The 18,074-nt window shown below is 42.6% G+C and overlaps 2 protein-coding genes across 2 annotated transcripts in view; both read left to right on the plus strand.

Moving 5' to 3' along the window:
* Positions 1 to 9,147, plus strand: part of LOC111230113 (ephrin type-B receptor 5-like) — a 41,101-nt gene extending 31,954 nt beyond the window's left edge. The window contains exons 6-19 of the mRNA XM_022756696.1: positions 1,669 to 1,824; positions 2,242 to 2,513; positions 2,978 to 3,059; positions 3,867 to 3,991; positions 4,094 to 4,256; positions 4,543 to 4,657; positions 4,774 to 4,829; positions 5,297 to 5,413; positions 5,508 to 5,755; positions 5,866 to 6,084; positions 6,171 to 6,320; positions 6,796 to 6,980; positions 7,104 to 7,262; positions 7,815 to 9,147. Of these exons, the coding sequence (XP_022612417.1) occupies positions 1,669 to 1,824; positions 2,242 to 2,513; positions 2,978 to 3,059; positions 3,867 to 3,991; positions 4,094 to 4,256; positions 4,543 to 4,657; positions 4,774 to 4,829; positions 5,297 to 5,413; positions 5,508 to 5,755; positions 5,866 to 6,084; positions 6,171 to 6,320; positions 6,796 to 6,980; positions 7,104 to 7,262; positions 7,815 to 7,920 (2,153 nt within the window). The 3' untranslated portion in view covers positions 7,921 to 9,147. The remainder of the gene's footprint in view (positions 1 to 1,668; positions 1,825 to 2,241; positions 2,514 to 2,977; positions 3,060 to 3,866; positions 3,992 to 4,093; positions 4,257 to 4,542; positions 4,658 to 4,773; positions 4,830 to 5,296; positions 5,414 to 5,507; positions 5,756 to 5,865; positions 6,085 to 6,170; positions 6,321 to 6,795; positions 6,981 to 7,103; positions 7,263 to 7,814) is intronic.
* A 2,532-nt stretch (positions 9,148 to 11,679) lies between these two features.
* Positions 11,680 to 18,069, plus strand: LOC111230114 (transient receptor potential cation channel subfamily V member 6-like). Its single transcript, XM_022756697.1, has 17 exons — positions 11,680 to 11,767; positions 11,977 to 12,124; positions 12,250 to 12,347; positions 12,434 to 12,556; positions 13,236 to 13,376; positions 13,644 to 13,742; positions 13,896 to 14,071; positions 14,181 to 14,327; positions 14,438 to 14,517; positions 14,614 to 14,749; positions 15,070 to 15,156; positions 15,245 to 15,321; positions 15,412 to 15,577; positions 15,728 to 15,794; positions 15,922 to 16,190; positions 16,285 to 16,391; positions 17,486 to 18,069. Exons 2-17 carry the CDS (start codon positions 11,994 to 11,996, stop codon positions 17,751 to 17,753), a joined length of 2,172 nt encoding a protein of 723 aa, XP_022612418.1. The 5' UTR covers positions 11,680 to 11,767; positions 11,977 to 11,993; the 3' UTR covers positions 17,754 to 18,069.
* Positions 18,070 to 18,074: the final 5 nt, after the last annotated feature.

Below are 18,074 nucleotides of genomic sequence, written 5' to 3' on the forward strand. Positions count from 1 at the left end.
ACACATCAGTTCAGGACAACAGCCCGCAGGTTCAAAAGGTATTTTTAATGTGTGTGTGTGTGTGTGTGTGTGTGTGTGTGTGTGTGTGTGTGTGTGTGCGCATGCGTGCGTGCGTGCACAACCTTGTTTTACTACATTTGTGTGGTCAAAAAAACAGGAGCCCACAATATTTGTAGGGCCTGACAGCTTTGTGGGGACCAAAGCGCTCAACCTCACATGTTTAAATGGCTGTTTGAGGGTTAAGACAGGATCCAGGGTTAGAATTAGGTTCAGGATGGGTTAGGGTTAGGGTTAGGCATTCAGTCGCGATGGTTAAGGAGCAAGGAAATGCATTATGCCAATGATAGGTCCCCAAGAATAGACAGTAGCAAGACATTGATGTGTGTGCACTTGTGCATGCACCCGTGTGTGTGTGTGTGTGTGTGTGTGTGTGTGTGTGTGTGTGTGTGTGTGTGAGAGAGAGAGAGAGAGACAGAGAAACAGAGAGAGAGAAATAATTGTGAATGCATTGAACTTGAATTTGTTGAATTGAATTTTTGGGAACACATTTTGGCAATGCTCAGTATGAAGTCACTTTACTCGAGGGGGCACAAAAAGTGTTGGTAATGGTCTGATAGTCATGAAGTACTGAAGGGGCTATAGAAACAAATGGGGTGTTCAGCAGCTGATTCAGAGTCATTCAGGAACGACTCCTGTTATAGTCCTCAGTGTGGAGTCATTCAGGAAATACTTGTCAGTGATACACTGATGATACTCTGATTTGTTCCTCACTCATTCCTCAGTAACTACTCACAATTTTGTGTGTTTAACATATTGTAAAGTGTTATTATATAACATATATATTTTTAAAGGATTGCACCACTGTATTATTAAAATGGTCCATATTGATTTGCAGCTTCATACTGACATGAGAGTGGTCCCAATCTTCTCATCTTTCCCAAAACTGCAGGGTCAGTGTGGTCATTTTCAACTTGTGTTTTCAATTAGTGTGTGTGTGTGTGTGTGTGTGTGTGTGTGTGTGTGTGTGTGTGTGTGTGTGTGTGTGTGTGTGTGTGTGTGTGTGTGTGTGTGTGTGTGTGTGTGTGGTTTTGCTGCTCTTTGCTAACGTGGACCACTTCCTCTGTAAACACAAGTAAATGACTGTGCTGGACAAAGCCAATAACAAACAACAGGCCGCTGTGTTTCAGATGAACCTTTGACTCAAAGGGAAGCTCAAGCCACAGGCTGAAATTGATGCTTTACCCAAAAATAGTGTCTGCTGTTTGATTTTGTGCAGGGAACAACCGACCACATTAGAATTATACAAACAGTGTATATCACAAAAACATGTATAACAAAAAAGACATGGTATTTGTGCTTCATTTATGCTGAACCTTTTATATTCATATATCCGTTCATCAATGAATCTGTGATCTTAAACCAAACAGTTGACAAAACAATCTTATCTCAAGGAGCCACTAACTCAGTTGTTGCCGAACATTCGACCAAGATGTCATGGAGCCTCCATTATCTACGTAGAGTTCCTTTTGTTTTTTCTTGGCACAAGTTTTCAGTGTTCTTTCTTTTGGACACCAGTGACTCAGAAGGAACAATGATTACTTTATTTAATTGATTATAATATGTGTATGAAGCTCAACCCTCCTTGTGTTTCTTCTTGTCCCTCTGCAGCCTGTCCTGTGGGCTACTTCAAGTCTGTTTCGGGCTCTGTTCCCTGCTCGGCGTGTCCCTCCAACAGTAGAACCAGCCAGGAGGGGTCGAGTATGTGTGAATGTCGCAGTGGCTTTTACCGGGCAGCCAATGATGCCAACTCTTCTGCCTGCACAAGTGAGCTTTGTCTGTTTGTTTGTTTGTGCCTGGCTCCCTGGGAGGTGTTCAAGGGGCCTCAGTGGAGTCCTTTGTCATTTACTCAGACTGTGAGAACCAACATGTACAGTCAGTGACCAGAATTCATCCTCTTTTTTTTTTTTTTAAATCACAATATAATGGGAATCTAATTGCTCCAGCTGAAAAATAAGTGCTTGGTATTTAGTTTCTGTGGCCGCTTAGCTTAAATTGTCTCACTGCCAAACTCTGTTTTATAAAGTTCTTTCCATTACATGTGCTCTGTTAAACATCTTTGCCAGCATGCAGCGTCTTTCATATCTTAAACTTTTTAGCAGATGCTTCCATCTTCCATCCTTCGCTTACATTATGCATGTCAAACCCCTTCCCGTTGTCTCGATCTCTCTGTTTTCTCCTCAGCTCCTCCATCTGCTCCGGTCTCTGTATCCTGGGAGTATGAGACCGGCGATGGCGGGGTGTCTTTAAGGTGGCGCCCCCCAGTGGACATGGGAGGCCGCAGCGAAGTGTGGTATGGGGTGGTGTGTCGCATCTGCCCCTCACCCACCTTCTCTAACCCGGCAGCATGCTCCTGGTGTGGGGAGGGTGTCACCTTCAGCCCCTCCCAGACCAACCTGAAACAAACCAAGGTCACCCTCAACAACCTGCTGACCAGAGTCACTTATCTCATACAGGTACTGTCTGCTAAAGACACAAACCACTCTCTGTTAGCATCTTGTAAATGAGAAATTTTTATGAGAGTTGGTTTTAACCTGAGCTTCTTGCTACACTGTGTTGCTGGTGAATGTTTGGACTGAATCGATGGAGCCGGTTGAAAGTTGTTTTTAAGAAATTTCTGTGAATGGTGAAAGATTTTCTGGAGCCACAGAGGCGGCAGGTCCTTTCTGCTGTATTACTCCAAGAGTTCCACATCAGCAAATACACAGTAACATTTATTATTTAGCTTGGCGTAGCTAAACTAAATCATCGCTTATTTCTTATTCATAATGGGCAGATATTTCCCATTTACTGGTGTTTGTTGACTGAGCGACAGAGCCGCACATGTGAGGCTTTGTTTCTCAAACACTGAAGCATGTGATACAAGTCGATAGAAAGAAGCTTTGTGTGTCATGTCTGTGTGTGTTCTTCTTATTGACAGGTGCAAGCCATGAATGAGGTGTCAGCTTTGAGTCCTTTCTCAGCTCGATACACAAGCATCAATTTCACGACAAGCCAGTCAGGTGAGCTTGGGAGAGAGACAATGAAAAAGATGAGATGAAAGAGAGAGAGATGCTCTGATGATGATGTTAGTGTAGATACTGTGTGTGTTTTCTGTGTGTGTGTGTGTGTGTGTGTGTGTGTGTGTGTGTGTGTGTGTGTGTATCTGTCTGTCTGTCTGTCTGTCTGTCTGTCTGTCTGTCTCGGGTTTCTCCCTTCCTCCTCCCCTCCTTCTCCCTCTTTCTCCCTGTCTCTCTCTGCTCCATCTTTTCTGCCACTGCTCTTTGGACAGGAGGTTGCTCGAGGTTACAATATCCTGTCAGATCTCATTATAGTCACTGTGGAGGAAGAAAGGGACAAATGAGAAATGGGAAGACAAAAAGACAGACAGAAAGAGACAGACGAGAGGGCAGAGGAGAGGAGAATGGGGCACTTGTGCAGGCAAAGTACACCATTATACAATTTTCCAAGAAATTGATCAAGATTTATTAGAACTTTCAATTATCCTAAATGATCTAAAATCATTGTGTTTGCGCTCTCAGAGTTTATTGATTAAATGAGTGGCATGCCAGATAAGTTCCCTTTAGCCGGTCTAGCCAGCACAGTGACTGTAACTAGATCCTGCTCAGTGCTCCATGAAAAATTCCCACTCCGGTTTCATGCTCACTAAATATCCTCGACAGGCTCTGCAACGCTGCCCCCATGTGGTCACCGTCACTTTCAACAAAACTGTTGTTCAAAAGTTGTGGGATGATTTGGAGGGAGGTTAACCTTTCCTCAGGGAAAACTTCAGTCAAACTCATGCATCAGTCTTCTGTTGTCCCCGGCAGTTCCAAGTACAGTTCCCATGATGCACCAGCTGAGCCGAGCCCCAGACTCCATCACTCTTTCGTGGCCTCAGCCAGACCGGCCCAACGGAGACATCCTGGAGTACCAGCTCAGATACTATGACAAGGTACACTCAGTGAACAGTCACACTGCAGATGCACACACGAACCCGTTTATATACTGTACATGCTTTACATGCGTGAGGGTCACCTTCTTCTGTGTCCCTCAGGGGTCAGATGTGGACAGCGCAGCGAGTGTGTACAGTGAGACCAACACTGTGACCGTCAACTCTCTGATTCCGGGCTCCATCTACGCCTTCCAGATCAGGGCTCGAAATGAACGAGGCTACGGCCCCTACAGCAACACCATCTACTTCACCACACTGCCTCTGGGTACTACACTTATTTAATGCCAGTGAAATCCATTTGACTTTACTTTACTATAATTAACACTCAACCAAACTGTTGGTTTCATATTTATGGTAAAATTAGCCCTTAATAATCTGCAGAAGAAAGATCCTTCATGAGAGTGAGGCAACATATAAACAAATGCAACATGTCAGAAACATAGGAAAGTATAATAATATACTGTATCCACCTGCAGTACAAACAGTAGAGTACTTTAAGATTGTGTAGTTGATGACCTTTCTCGATGACACACATCACGTTTCTCCCACAGAAGAACATTCACAGCAGATCCAGAACCGGCTTCCTCTGCTGGTCGGGTCAGTGATGGGTGGGGCGGCGTTTCTCCTTGTTGTGGCAGCCATTGTGGTCGTGGTGGTATTCCGCAGGTAGGTGGTCTGTGTATGCAAAAAAATCAGGAGTGTGATGTTGAATGTTGTGATGATGGTGAAGTTTTTAATCATCATGCGCACGCTCACGTAGTTTGTTTGTTTTTCCATGGCAGTAAGAGGAGGGAGAGTCCGTACAGCGACAGACTCCAGAGGTACATCAGTAACCGAGGTGAGCAAGGGTATTTTTCATTTTAATGTATTTTATATTAGTTTATATTTAATTTAGTCAAATTATTTATTATGAGACATTTGCTTTGTGCAAAAGTCCACTTATTAAAACAGCATTTTAAATGATTTGGAGAAAAAGAGTGTACTTAGGCCCCCGTGACTAATAAAGTTTGGTTTTCATTTGTTTAACAAAAAATTATATTTTATAGATATAAAAGAATTAATTTTATGTAAAGTTTTTCCACCTAAAAACAAACCGTTTGTTATTTCGCCCAAAAAAAGAGAAGGTTGCTTAATATTTTTCTGAATGAATGAAACAGATCTTTCCATGTTCTTACAGTACGAAGTATCATTTATGGTGTAAAAGGTCTTTTTTACAATCATCCCAACCCAGTGTCATGATAATACATTTGTGTTTAAATGTCAAAAATGAATGAATATAAAATAGTAATGGTATTTTCATTCCAGGAGGAGTAAAGTATTATGTGGACCCATCCACTTATGAGGACCCCAGTGAGGCGGTCAAAGAGTTCGCCCGTGAGATAGATCCCACTCACCTCAAGATTGAGGAGGTGATTGGTTCAGGTAGGCCTGACACTCTCGTTTCTTTTAAATCTCACCGTAGTCATGTGACAGCTGTCAGCACAGTGTAATCTGCTCCACCTCCTCTCTACTCCAGCTCAGTTCGGTGAGGTTTCTCGAGGTCGTTACCGTCCGGTGGGTCGCAGGGAGGTGCTGGTGGCGGTGAAGACTCTGCGCTGGGGGGCGTCCGACAGGGAGAGGGGAATGTTTCTGAGTGAAGCAGGAGTCCTGGGCCAGTTTGACCACCCTAACGTGCTGAAACTGGAGGGTGTGGTCACTCGCAGCCCCCCAGAGAGGATCATCACTGAGTTTATGGAAAACGGGCCGCTGGACGCGTTCCTCAGGGTGAGAAAAACAACACACTGTCAACAGTTTCCATCTGTGTCATGTTTCACTATGCTATAAACCAAAAACTCTCTTTTGCTGCCTCGATCCTACCATCTTAATTCCTTCAGGAGAATGAGGGCCAGTTCAGTGTCCTCCAGCTTGTTGGGATGCTCAGGGGGGTTGGTGCAGGGATGCGTTACCTCGCTGAGAGAAACTTTGTCCACCGGGACCTGGCGGCAAGAAACGTGCTGGTGAACTCCAACCTGGTCTGTAAGGTCTCCGACTTTGGCCTGTCCCGACTCATGAGGGGCCTGGACCATAACATTCCTACGTACACTGCCTCACTGGTACGTTTTGGAACAGGGAGTTTTCTTTGCTCTGGCTTTCATCGGTCACTGCTTCACTGCTTCTGTCCTCTGTTGTCCTCTATCAGGGCAGTAAGATTCCTGTGAGGTGGACGGCACCAGAAGCCTTTCAGCATCGCAAGTTCAGCTCAGCTAGTGATGTCTGGAGCTTCGGCATACTGATGTGGGAAGTGATGTCATACGGAGAGCGTCCGTACTGGGACATGAGTAATCAGGAAGTGAGTACGAAGGGGAATTTAGCCTGAGCAGGAGAAGTCACGCTAAATTAGTGATGGAGATGCATTCAAAGCCTTAACTTAAGTCTAACCACTACACTGCAATAATATGCAATTAAAAGTAATAGTCCCTCCTATTACTGTTACCTGTTAGGACAGTGTGTAAGTAAAGTTGTGTATAATATATAATAGGTGGAATAAAAGTGTAATTGTAAGTAATAATTGTGGACAACTAAAGGAAAGCACCAGTGCTCAAAAATTGAAGACAGCTACCTAAGTAAATGTACTTTATCACTTTCCCCCTCCTCTTTATTCCACAAACACAAAATGCCAGGCAGCTGGAGTTTGCATAATTTTCTCTTAGTCGCTCTCACAGGCCCTCTGTCGTCCGTGACCTTTTATGTAAGGCAATTACACAAGACTCCTCACACCATCTGCCCTACTTATGTTTCAAGTCTCTCTCTCTTTCTCTGTGCAGGTGATGAAGGCAGTGGCAGACCAGTATCGCCTCCCTGCCCCCCACAACTGCCCCCCTGCCCTCCACTCTCTGATGCTTCAGTGCTGGCAGGCTGACCGAGGGGACCGGCCAGGCTTCGACTCCCTCCTGTCTTCCTTGGATCGGCTCATCAGGCACCCTTCATCCCTCAAGGCTGAGCCAACTCGGTGAGACGGTAGCCTCTGGCAAACACTTGTGCCAGACATATCAGAGGCAGCAGGTGATGTACAATCTGCAACTTTTTTATGGATTCTAAAGCTGTCGTTTTTGACATTTCCTCCGTCTTACAGAAGCTGTTCTCAGACACTGCTCAGTCCCACCCCCACAGATTTATCATCAGTGGCAACTGTTAGTGATTGGCTGAAGGCGCTGAGGATGGACAGATACCAGGATGAGTTTGATCGGGCACACCTGGACAGTTTAGACAGAGTCAGCAAGCTGACCATGGAGTGAGTACAGATGGTTATTGCTGTAACTCTCAGATTAAAGAAGAAAACTGTTGTAATCTTGGTTGGTTTTCTGTGTTTTTACCTATTAGCTGCAAATCATTTAAATTGTGCATTTTACGTTACTGTTCACCACTTTCAAAAGCACAGCACACTTTAGATTGATTTCCTTCCTTTCAGATAGCCATCACTTTTCATTCATGTTAGTACACTATAAAAATCAACTAATGCACTTGCTAGCAATGTAAAACAACACTGACCAGACTTCTGAGAAAAATATACAAAATAATAATAAATAAATTGAAGAGGTTCTTTCTTGAACGATGATCCATCCCTCCACCAAGTTCGGTGCAAATTGGTTCAGTACTTTCTGCGTAATCCTGCTGACAAATAAACAGACACAGATGAAGCATCAGGACAGGCGGCAATAAATAAAATGCATTTATAGACTAAAACATAAAACTACCATAACTGTCCTGTGAAATATCACTTAAAGCACACAACAAGCTGAAGTGTTGAACTAAACTCCCAGGTTCATCTGCTCTCTCCTTACAGTGATGTCCAGAATCTCGGCGTGAACCTGCTCGGACACCAGAGGAAGATTGTTAGCGCAGCCCAGCAGCTCAGGGCCCATCTGACGCAGGGGCAGGTGGAGGTGTGAAATTTCTGCAACACTTCCATGTTCACAGAGCACTTTTTAAGCCAAAATCAAAGAGAAACAGCTTAGAGTGCCGCTGTGTGTTCTGACAAACCTGACACTACAACCGGAAGGGGTGAAAAAGAGGATCGGACTTTTCCTGCCAGTCACTCAAGACAAATAACAGAAGAGAGATTCTCTGTCGAGGCTGGAGTCCAGATCAAAGTAAGGTTAGGGAGTTGCTAAGGAGGAGGAGGACTTTAAAGATTCCACTATGTTTTTCACTAGATTTCACTTTACTGTCGTCTGCTATCCTCTCTCCTCACCCATCTGCAGTCCTACCTCTCACCTTCTCTTCCACGACTGTCCCTCCCTCGAACTTTTCAATTTCCCCATCGAGTACAATAAAAGTTTAGAAATATTTTTTGTTAAAGTACTGTTAAAATCTCTCCTCACAAAGAATTGCGTGAAGACAATCAAAGCTCTTTTCTAATATTTTTTGAGTTATTTGTAAAGTTTTATCACTTCCTCTCTACTTAAAATGCCAAATGCTAAAAGGAGAAAACTGCGTACTACCTAGCAACCTATGGTTTGCCTTATAAGGTCTTACCATTAGCTTTCAGAAAAATGTATAGTTTGCTCAATGTCTGAGCAAAATGTCCAAGGTCAGTAGCACAAACCCTGAGGTTAGATTTGGAAAACCAAAACTAAACAAAAAGATGCTTTTAACTTTTTTTAACTGTAAGCCATGTTTTTTCCCTGTTTAAAAGACACATCCATGGTCTGAGAGCAGCCCTGTTTGTATGACTCACTCTCACTGAAGGCCTATCATAGACTGTCAAAGGCTACAAACGTCACCACAGCTGCAAACACAAGTGTCCATCTGTGAAGAGGACAGAACCGGACAGCACTCACCTTTATGTGTACATTTCACACTTCACCTCTTTTAGTTTGATTGCTAGAGTAAAGACACTGAGTCATTGAAGCATTGTGAATGTGTGAAATGAGAAAGATGGACAAAATCTGATCTGATTTACACTTGAAGGACGAAGGCGAAATGCTTTGTAAGTATGTACCTGTGCGTCTGTAACTTGTGTGTGCCGTACATGAGGCTGTGTTAATATGTACATCAGGTATATGTTGTATATGATGCTGCGTGTGTGCGTGTGTGCGTGCGTGTTTGAGACAGGTGTGTCAGGCTACACACATTATTAGCTGTGTTTACTTGTATGAGTGTTCACCACTATTCCATAATTGTGCAAATTTGTAAAATAAATGATATGATTTTATTTAAAAACACATTTGCTTCTTGTTTTACTAAGTATTATTTGTCCAAACAAATGTAAGTGTGTTTTACCTGCCAATCAACTAAAAGAAAAAAAAATTGCAATCAGTATAAGACGAACAATGTCACTCACAGAGAGAAAATTACGAAAATAAGCTGTAATGTAGTCATACCGTGCAAGTTAGTGCTTCCCAGTTAACACTGTCATCCCGAATGACATCCAACAGAGAAACCATAGTGCAATGTTTGATAAACTGATTCATGCATTTCAAACCAAACCATGCAAGGTTGTCTAATTGAGCTCCATCATATTCACCTGGAGTATACACCAGTTTCAATGCAGCTACAAAATTAATAATAGTATACTCACCTTGGAGACATATTATCACATTCACAATGTCAAAGAGGGGACTCCATGTTTCTCAGGTTCCACAGATCAGCAGGTTTGAGTCAAATCAGAGTTTGGGATCTGCTGGGATCAGCAGCTGTTGGAGAACAGGGACAGGTTTCCCACATGTCCCGCTGATATCAGACCAGATCCGGGCCGATAACAAGTCCACTCGCACATACTCTGACATTTATTCTGCCGGTCAGATCCATCTCTCACTGTCATGTATTTCACTGTACATCAGACTCCTCACATTGTTTCAATGTCACTGCTGGGTCATTTGCAGAAATACTCAGAACACAGGAAATATCCAATGGTGGAAAGTAACTAAGTACATGCGCTCAAGTTTTAAAACTACCCAGCAGTAGCTAAAACGAGCTCCACCTTTACCAGCTACATTAAAATGCTTCTTATACACGAAAATGAATCAATAATGTTAAGAATTAAGAAGTACTACTTCAGTATTATCAGCAATACTACGGGAACAAAAGTACTCATCATGCCGAATGGCCCCTTTCACATGACTTAGATATTATAGGATTATAGGATTATCACTTTTTTATGAGCAACATTGTTGTTGTAGCTGGTCGAGGTGAAGTCGATAAACAAAAATATTTATTAACTATTTTTTCAACTTTCAGGAAAGTTATGGCAGTTCAATCAGTAAACTTGCTTTTGTTTTAATAATGATGATTGAGCTCTGTTGTGTGAAGTCACTCTGAATAAGAGCATCTGCCGGCTGTCATAAATGTACGAGGGATGTCTGTAATGATTGTTTGCTGTGGTGTCCCAACACATTTGAACACAGTGTTGTGAAAGAGATGTTGGTACGTACGTTCAGAAACAGTGGACACACAAACCACAAAATCATGTTTTTATGGTGTTATTGTTTCTTTATAAAGACATTAACAGACTGGAAACCACTGGTCTTTATGACACTACTTAAAGATGGTGCGCTCCGTCTGGTAAACAACTATTATCTCCACAATACTAAATGACTGCCACATCGGCAACCATTACCGGGGCCTCCTATAGAGTCTCCCTAAACCCTGTTTATCCTGTGGTTAACCAGCCTGTTAGTCATGACCTATAAATGCTGCAGCAAAATACCTGAACACTACAACCAGGTTGGGCAGAGATATTGTAAAAGGCGACTGATTCAGCAGTTTACAAATAATGTATGTGCATGGAAATGAAATCTGTGAGTCTGCGTCATTCAGTTACTTCAACTCTAAAGATGAAAAAATGATAATTTCACAAAACAAAATGTAGCATTAGCTTTATTTCCCGCCTTCAGAGGAAAGTGACATGCCCTCATCGGACATGATGTTGCCAGCCTCCAAATGCTCATTATGGTCTTTGTAATGTGGCAATTACCATGTTTGTGATCATTCCTGTTGACACATCAATGGTGCTCAACAAGTTAAATCATTGTGAATGAAAGTATTTTTCTGTGTGTGTGTGTGTGTGTGTGTGTACAAGATGTAACATGTTGGAAAATCATACATCATCTCCATATTTACTACAACAAATAATCCCAGATTCACTTGGAAAATTTTTCCCCAATTAAAAGAACACATAATGGACTATCTTACCTTAATATCTGATTTAAATTACAGACCAGTGTTCAGACATACAAGCTTGCAATTTCCAAACAGGTTTCCTAAACGGTTCACCAGAAACAATGATGGCAATGTGTTGACTGTCATGATGTTGCAGAATTTTCATAGTGGCCATGCAGGTTTTGGTGGTAGTTAGAGGAATGCAGACAGGCCTGGTGATAGGAGAGATATACTGGAATTAGGGACTGGACCATTGTCACTTCACTTTTAAGGTGACTGAATCGAGCCAACAATTTCAGATCAGCATGATAAAGGAATTCCTGGTCCAACGGTGAGCTGGACCTAAAAGCACAACTTTCGCTGTGGGATTTCTTATCTGCGGTGAAAGTCTACCTGCTCATTACCGCCTCACTCTCTCTGTCTTGCCTTTCTGCTGTTCACTCATCCTCCCTCTCCACCCATTCATTCTCAATCCTTCCACATGTCTCCTCCCTCATGGCCGGGTCATATATAATGGTCATGTCACAGGGATTTCACTTCTCCTCAGGGACATGTTATAGGTGTTGTTTCCAATTTTGACAGTGTTATGACTGAGTATCACCAGAAGTTGAGGACCGGCACTTTTATTGTTTAAGGGTAAGGATCCGAAACTTTCTTTTCTTTTTATTCATTTGTTTTATTGTATTTTATTTTGAAAGAAAATACAACTGAATAAAAACAACACCAAAATACTTTTTCAAGGCCAGAATGATGAAGTCATTCCTGTCTGCTGGTCTAGATGTGATTAACTGTAGATTGATTGATTCTCTGATGCATGATTTTCATTCTCAAATTGTTTCTTCCAGTCAAACACCAGGTGTCAATGTCTCCGTCTCTGGCCAGATCTGCTCCGAGCGAGCTCAACCATTGGTGGAGCCAGCTGAGGTTTCGCCTTCAGAACAAGAAAGGATGGAACGAGATGTTGGATGAGACGTTTCTGCTCCACAGTAAATAGTAAGAAACTTCCAAAGATAGAGTAGATAGTAGATTATGTCAATGTGAATGGTATGCTGGAGTAAAGCCTAACCTGTTTAAATACAGCTTAACTTGGTGTTTTTCCTCTGTCCTTCTTCCCTCAGCATAAATGACATTCCTCTGTTCTACGCGTCTAAACAGAACAGTGTAGGCTGCATCAAGAAACTGCTGAGCTCTGCATCCACTAATATCTTTGAAAGAGGTACGGCTGCACTGTGAATTTAAACTCCACTGTGTTCTTATTTCAGTGTCAGTCGTACGTTATGAAGCTGTGATCTTCCCTTTCAGGTGCTCTTGGGGAGACAGCGCTTCATATCGCCGTGATGAATGACAACCTGGAGGCTGCTGTGGCCCTGATGGACGGAGCCCCTGAACTCATCAACGAGCCCATGACCTCTGAGCTTTTCCAAGGTTGACATACATAAAATCATAGACACAGACACGAGCACAAACACGTAATCATGTGGTTGAAAGTTTTATTACACATGTGCCGGTAAAGTTACCTGCTTTATAGGCTGCAACTAAAAAAACCTAAAGACGAATGGAAGAGATAGATTGAGGCCAGTTTAACCCATTCACTCCCATGTGTTTTTGTATTACTTTCATTCATCAAGATTTCTTATTAGTTTCAAATATGGATGTACTGCACATGTATGTGTTTCTAAATCACAAGTGCTGCCTGAGAATGTAGAGGCATTTGATGTAAATAGTTGCATTAGAGATTTAAGATGGCTATGATGGATTACATAATATTTAGGTTAGAAAAATTACATCATAAATGAATTACAATCATTGAATGTGCCAAATTGCAAAAACAAACCTTCACACAAAGAAGCTTTAACTGAATTTTTACCTTTTTTTGACTTTATTATTTACAAAAGCACCAAAAGGATAAACATAAGCAACAATTTACATTTTCCCTTCTTGAGTGTGACACTACCAAATGTAATGCACATGTTGTTTGGATAGCTGTAACATAGAGTGGCATTGCTACTTAATGTAAGCCTCACTTGCACAACAGGTGAAAATGGTGAAATTTTGTTCATTCACAGTGGTCTGATGTTCACTGTCTATCTCTGCTCTGTCTCAGGCGTTACTCCTCTCCACATCGCTGTGGTGAATCAGAACACCAATCTGGTCTATCACCTCATTAGTCGAGGTGGTGATGTGGTTACCCCTCGAGTCACCGGCTTGTACTTCAGGAAGAGGATAGGAGGACTCATATACTACGGTAAGTCAGAATGAGTGAGCCTTAAAGATACGGGGCGGGTACGCTCAGTTGGTAGAGTGGGTCAGCCATTAATCACAAGGGTGGTAGCTTCAACCCCAAGTTCCTCCTGTCCACATGTAGAAGTTTCCTTTAGTAAGACAACGAGCCCCAAATGATCCTGATGAATGTGTATATGCAAAAAAAAAAAAAAAAAAACTGTTTAGGACCAAAGCACCTGCCAATGTAATGTACAGATGGTGTTTTTCAAAATGTGCATTTGCTCGATAGGTGAACACATCTTGTCTTTTGCTGCGTGTGCTGGGAGCGAGGACATTATCTCCATGGTGATCGATGCAGGGGCCAACACCAGGGTCCAGGATTACCGAGGTATGAAACGTTGTAGGAGAGTTAGAGAAGATACAATATTATTTCATATTTGTGCATCTGTCTGCTAATTTAATTATTGATGTCTTTCTTTTTTCTCTTCTTGTACCTCCTGTCATACACGTTCTTGTTTTTTCCTCCTTGTTTCCTCCTTAGGCAACACAGTGCTTCACATTTTAGTTCTGCAGCCCAACAAGATGATTGCGTGCCAGGCCATTGACCTGATTATGGCACGCGATGCAGAGCTGGACCAGTCACTACCACTCGACATGGTGCCCAACTACCGAGGCCTTACACCTTTTAAACTGGCTGCCAAAGAGGGCAACATCGTGGTGAGTGAAACCTAGGAGGTCTCACAGGGTGAAACCTTGGCATGAAAGGTGGAGCAGATTATTTCACTAATCCTGGCCTCACTGCTGTGATTCCCTCTGTCTCTCTCAGGCATTTCAGCACCTGGTTAATAAAAGACGTGTAGTCCAGTGGAGTCTGGGCCCTTTGACCTCCAACCTGTATGACCTGACCGAGATTGATTCATGGGCCGATGACATGTCAGTGCTGGAGCTTATTGTGGGCAGCCACCAGAGAGAGGTACAATACGATCTATCAAGATATACAGCACTTAGCACTTATCATATTTAGTCAGAAATTAGTTTGGTCTGATGCTGAGCAGAAACACAGACATTTCTTCTCTTGTCCAGGCGAGGGGGATACTGGAGGTGACCCCTGTGAGGCAGCTGGTCAGTCTGAAGTGGAACTTGTATGGAAAACATTACTTCAGGTAAAGTTTCTTCTGTTTCTCTGAAGTAAAATATATGAACTGTTCACATGTCCCGCCTTGTTTTACAGTGCTTTTTCTCCCTTTTCTCTGTGTCAGGCTGCTGCTGCTTCTGTATCTGCTGTACATCGTGATTTTCACACTGTGTTGTGTATATCGCCCCCTGAAGGACGCTCCGGAGAACTACACACAGTCAGACATGGACAAAACAATCCGGATCCAGAAAACACTCAATGTGTGTTGGAGTTAATGACGTGATATATATATATATATTATATATATATATATAATTCAAATTTTAAGACATTTTGATGATAATACTCATACTGTTACAGGACTGTTTATGGAGGGTTTTTTTTAAAGGGTAGTAAATGTCAAGTCTATATGAATAAGACGATTACAAAATCACACAAATACTCTAAAAGTACAAAAACCAGGAGCTGTAGCCTGTATGTATCTTACTGTTTGTACTGTGCACCTGCATATGACCAACAGTATAACACTAATGTGCTTTTATTATTAATACAAACTACATTTCCTCTTCTTCTCTCTCAGGAGAGTTATGTGACATATGAGGACAACCTGCGGCTGGCAGGAGAAGTCATCAGCGTCCTAGGAGCTTTTGCCATCTTGTTGCTGGAGGTAGATTTATGAATCATGCTTCATCTTCATGCATATTGTATATTGTTATATATGCATACAAATCCTGCTGTATTCTTCTCTCCAACAGATCCCTGATATACTGAGAGTGGGAGCAAAGCGCTACTTTGGCCAGACAGCTCTGGGAGGCCCCTTCCATGTCATCCTGTAAGCCCAAACACCTCTCAGCACTAAGATAAAGCATACTGCTGTGAAATACCTTCTAACCTTTTCTGCTGTTTGTGTTGTGCTGACCAGTATCGGCTACGCCTGCTTGGTGGTGCTGCTGTGTGTGTTCAGAGCCTGCGAGGTGCAGGGGGAGGCCGTGGTGATGGCAGTGTGTTTAGTTCTGGGCTGGTGCAACGTCATGTTCTTCGCCCGAGGTTTTGAAATGCTCGGCCCTTATGTCATCATGATACAGAAGGTAGGAGACAGCTCAATCTGGACCCAGACACATAGGATCTCATGAGTGATGTTGAAATAGTAGCTTGTTCCGTACGCACCTGTACTGCTTTTTGAGGTTCACCCATTTGTGTTTTCAGACCGAACAACCTTGTGTCTCATTTCCCTTTAGATTATATTTGGAGACCTGACAAAGTTTATGTGGCTGACTGTCATTGTGCTCATTGGTTTTTCCACCTGTGAGTATATTCAGATAGACAATAACAAGCAAGCCTTTTATTCTCACAAAGCTTCTAAGATAAGAAATTGTTGAAATAAGATTTTTCAGCAGTGAAGATCTTGAACTCTTTTTATTTTCCCTCTCAGCCCTGTGGATGGTGTATATGACCCAGGAGCCTGACGCCATCCCTGCATATCGCTCCTTCCCCATCACTCTCTTCTCCCAGTTTGAGCTCAGTGTAGGCCTCATAGACCTGCCTGTTGAACATACCATCATTACACCCCCGATCGTTCATGTGGTTCACTGTGCCTTCTCTGTGGTCTCCTACATCCTGCTGCTAAACCTACTGATAGCTATGATGAGCGACACACACTGGAGGGTGGCCCAGGAGAGAGATGAGCTCTGGAGAACCCAGGTAACACACGCATATAGACCGACGACAACGTGGACTCGTCATGTCGCCGTGCATCGCTGTGTTATAGTAAGAGCTATACTATGATAATGTGCAGGTGGTGGCCACAACTTTGATGCTGGAGCGGAGGCTGCCACGCTGCCTGTGGCCTCGACTCGGGGTGTGTGGGATAAACTATGGCCTGAAGGAGCGCTGGTATCTCAGGTAAGAGAGAGAGAGAGAGAGAGAGAGAGGGAAACCACACCCTAATATAGCAGAAACATTCATAACAAAGCTGACATCATATGAGACCATACAGTAAAAACTTTTTTTAGGCTTTCTATTTTCAATAGAAATAATCACACAGGGAGACACGAGTTTGTCCACTGACCACAACCTAAGTAGCCGTTAAAGCGCTGCAGCTGCTGGTCATGTTGTCCTGTGAGTAGGAAGCACAAATCTCACTCTCTTACTGCTACTATTATTATCACCACCACTTACAGACCAGAGCAAATTTAACACAGACATATTAGGAAATGTACTTATTCGTTCTCTTGCTGAGAGTTAGATGAGAACATCAACGCCACTCTAATGGCTGTATGGTAAATATGACACTACGAGGAGAGGAGCCAGTTAGCTCAGTTTAGCTTAGCATATAGACAGGAAACGGGAGGAAACAGCCCGACTCTGTCCAGAGAGAACAGAATCTGCCAAAGTCTTTGCTGGTTACCTGGCAACCTCAACGTGTCATTTTTACACGTTGGTTTTTTTTTTTTACAGATTAAATAAACATGTTTATTAATGAGCTTCAGAGGTGCTGGTAGGGATTGTATTATTTTTAGAGAGAGGCAGGCTAGCTGTTTCCCTGTGTTTCCTGTCTTTATGCTGAGCTAAGCTAACCAGCTGCTGGATGTAGTATACTATTTACCGTGTGGACATAAGAGTCGTATCTTCTTATCTAACTTTGTTGAAAAAAACAAACAAGTACATTTCTCAAAATGTAGAACTATTCATTTAAATATTGTTGTTGCAGTCTGTGTGTGTAGGTGTGGCAGCAGTGAAGGTAATAGCACAGTATCAGATCAGTATCAGAGTTGTGCTTCCTACTCACAGCACAACATGAGTCGCAGCTGCAGAGCATTAAAGGTCATTTAGTTTGTGGTCAGTGGAACAGATTTTTGTCTCTTAGTATGTGAAAAAAGCGAAATAAACAGTTGATGAGGGTTCACCAAAAATGAAATTACACTTCATCTCCAAATAGATCAAAAATAGTTTTCAGTGTAATAGTGTTTATGTGGTTTACTCGATCCTCTTTGCAGGGTTGAGGACAGAAATGACTCAATGTTGCAAAAGATGCGACGATACATCAAAGCTTTCTCCAAAGAGGATGAAAAGGAAATGGATGGATTGGAGAAGACTGACACAATAAAGGGGCCGAGCACAGGAACTCTGAACCTCAGACCCAAAAACAGAGGAGGGTTTAACAGGAGGACTCTGACAGGCTGGCAGATGATTCGCCACAGCGCTTTGGGTATGGAGATGGAGCAGGAGGACCCAGAGGAGGACCAGGACATTAAACATGTTTAGAATGAGATTCTGCCTGAGCCTGACGTGCTTTTTCTGAGGCTTTCCATCATCTCACAGTCCTGAACATATGAAGTAGACTTGAAGAGTTGATGAATTTCACTGAACTAACTTGCGAGAAGACTCAACATTCTCAGTTTCTCTATATAGTCCGCAGTGCAACTATTCCTGCAGTATTATGCTATAGAAAAGTGTGTTATTTTTATAGCAATGGAAAAAATGTGTAGCAGTAATATATACCAAGCTAAAACAGTGGAATGTAGACATTCAACTTATGTAGATGCATGACCATTTTTATATGAGAATAAAACCTTGTTGAAACAG

Source organism: Seriola dumerili, unplaced genomic scaffold, assembly GCF_002260705.1.
Source record: "Seriola dumerili isolate Sdu_G_001 unplaced genomic scaffold, Sdu_1.0 BDQW01000258.1, whole genome shotgun sequence".
Taxonomy (NCBI): Eukaryota; Metazoa; Chordata; class Actinopteri; order Carangiformes; family Carangidae; genus Seriola; species Seriola dumerili.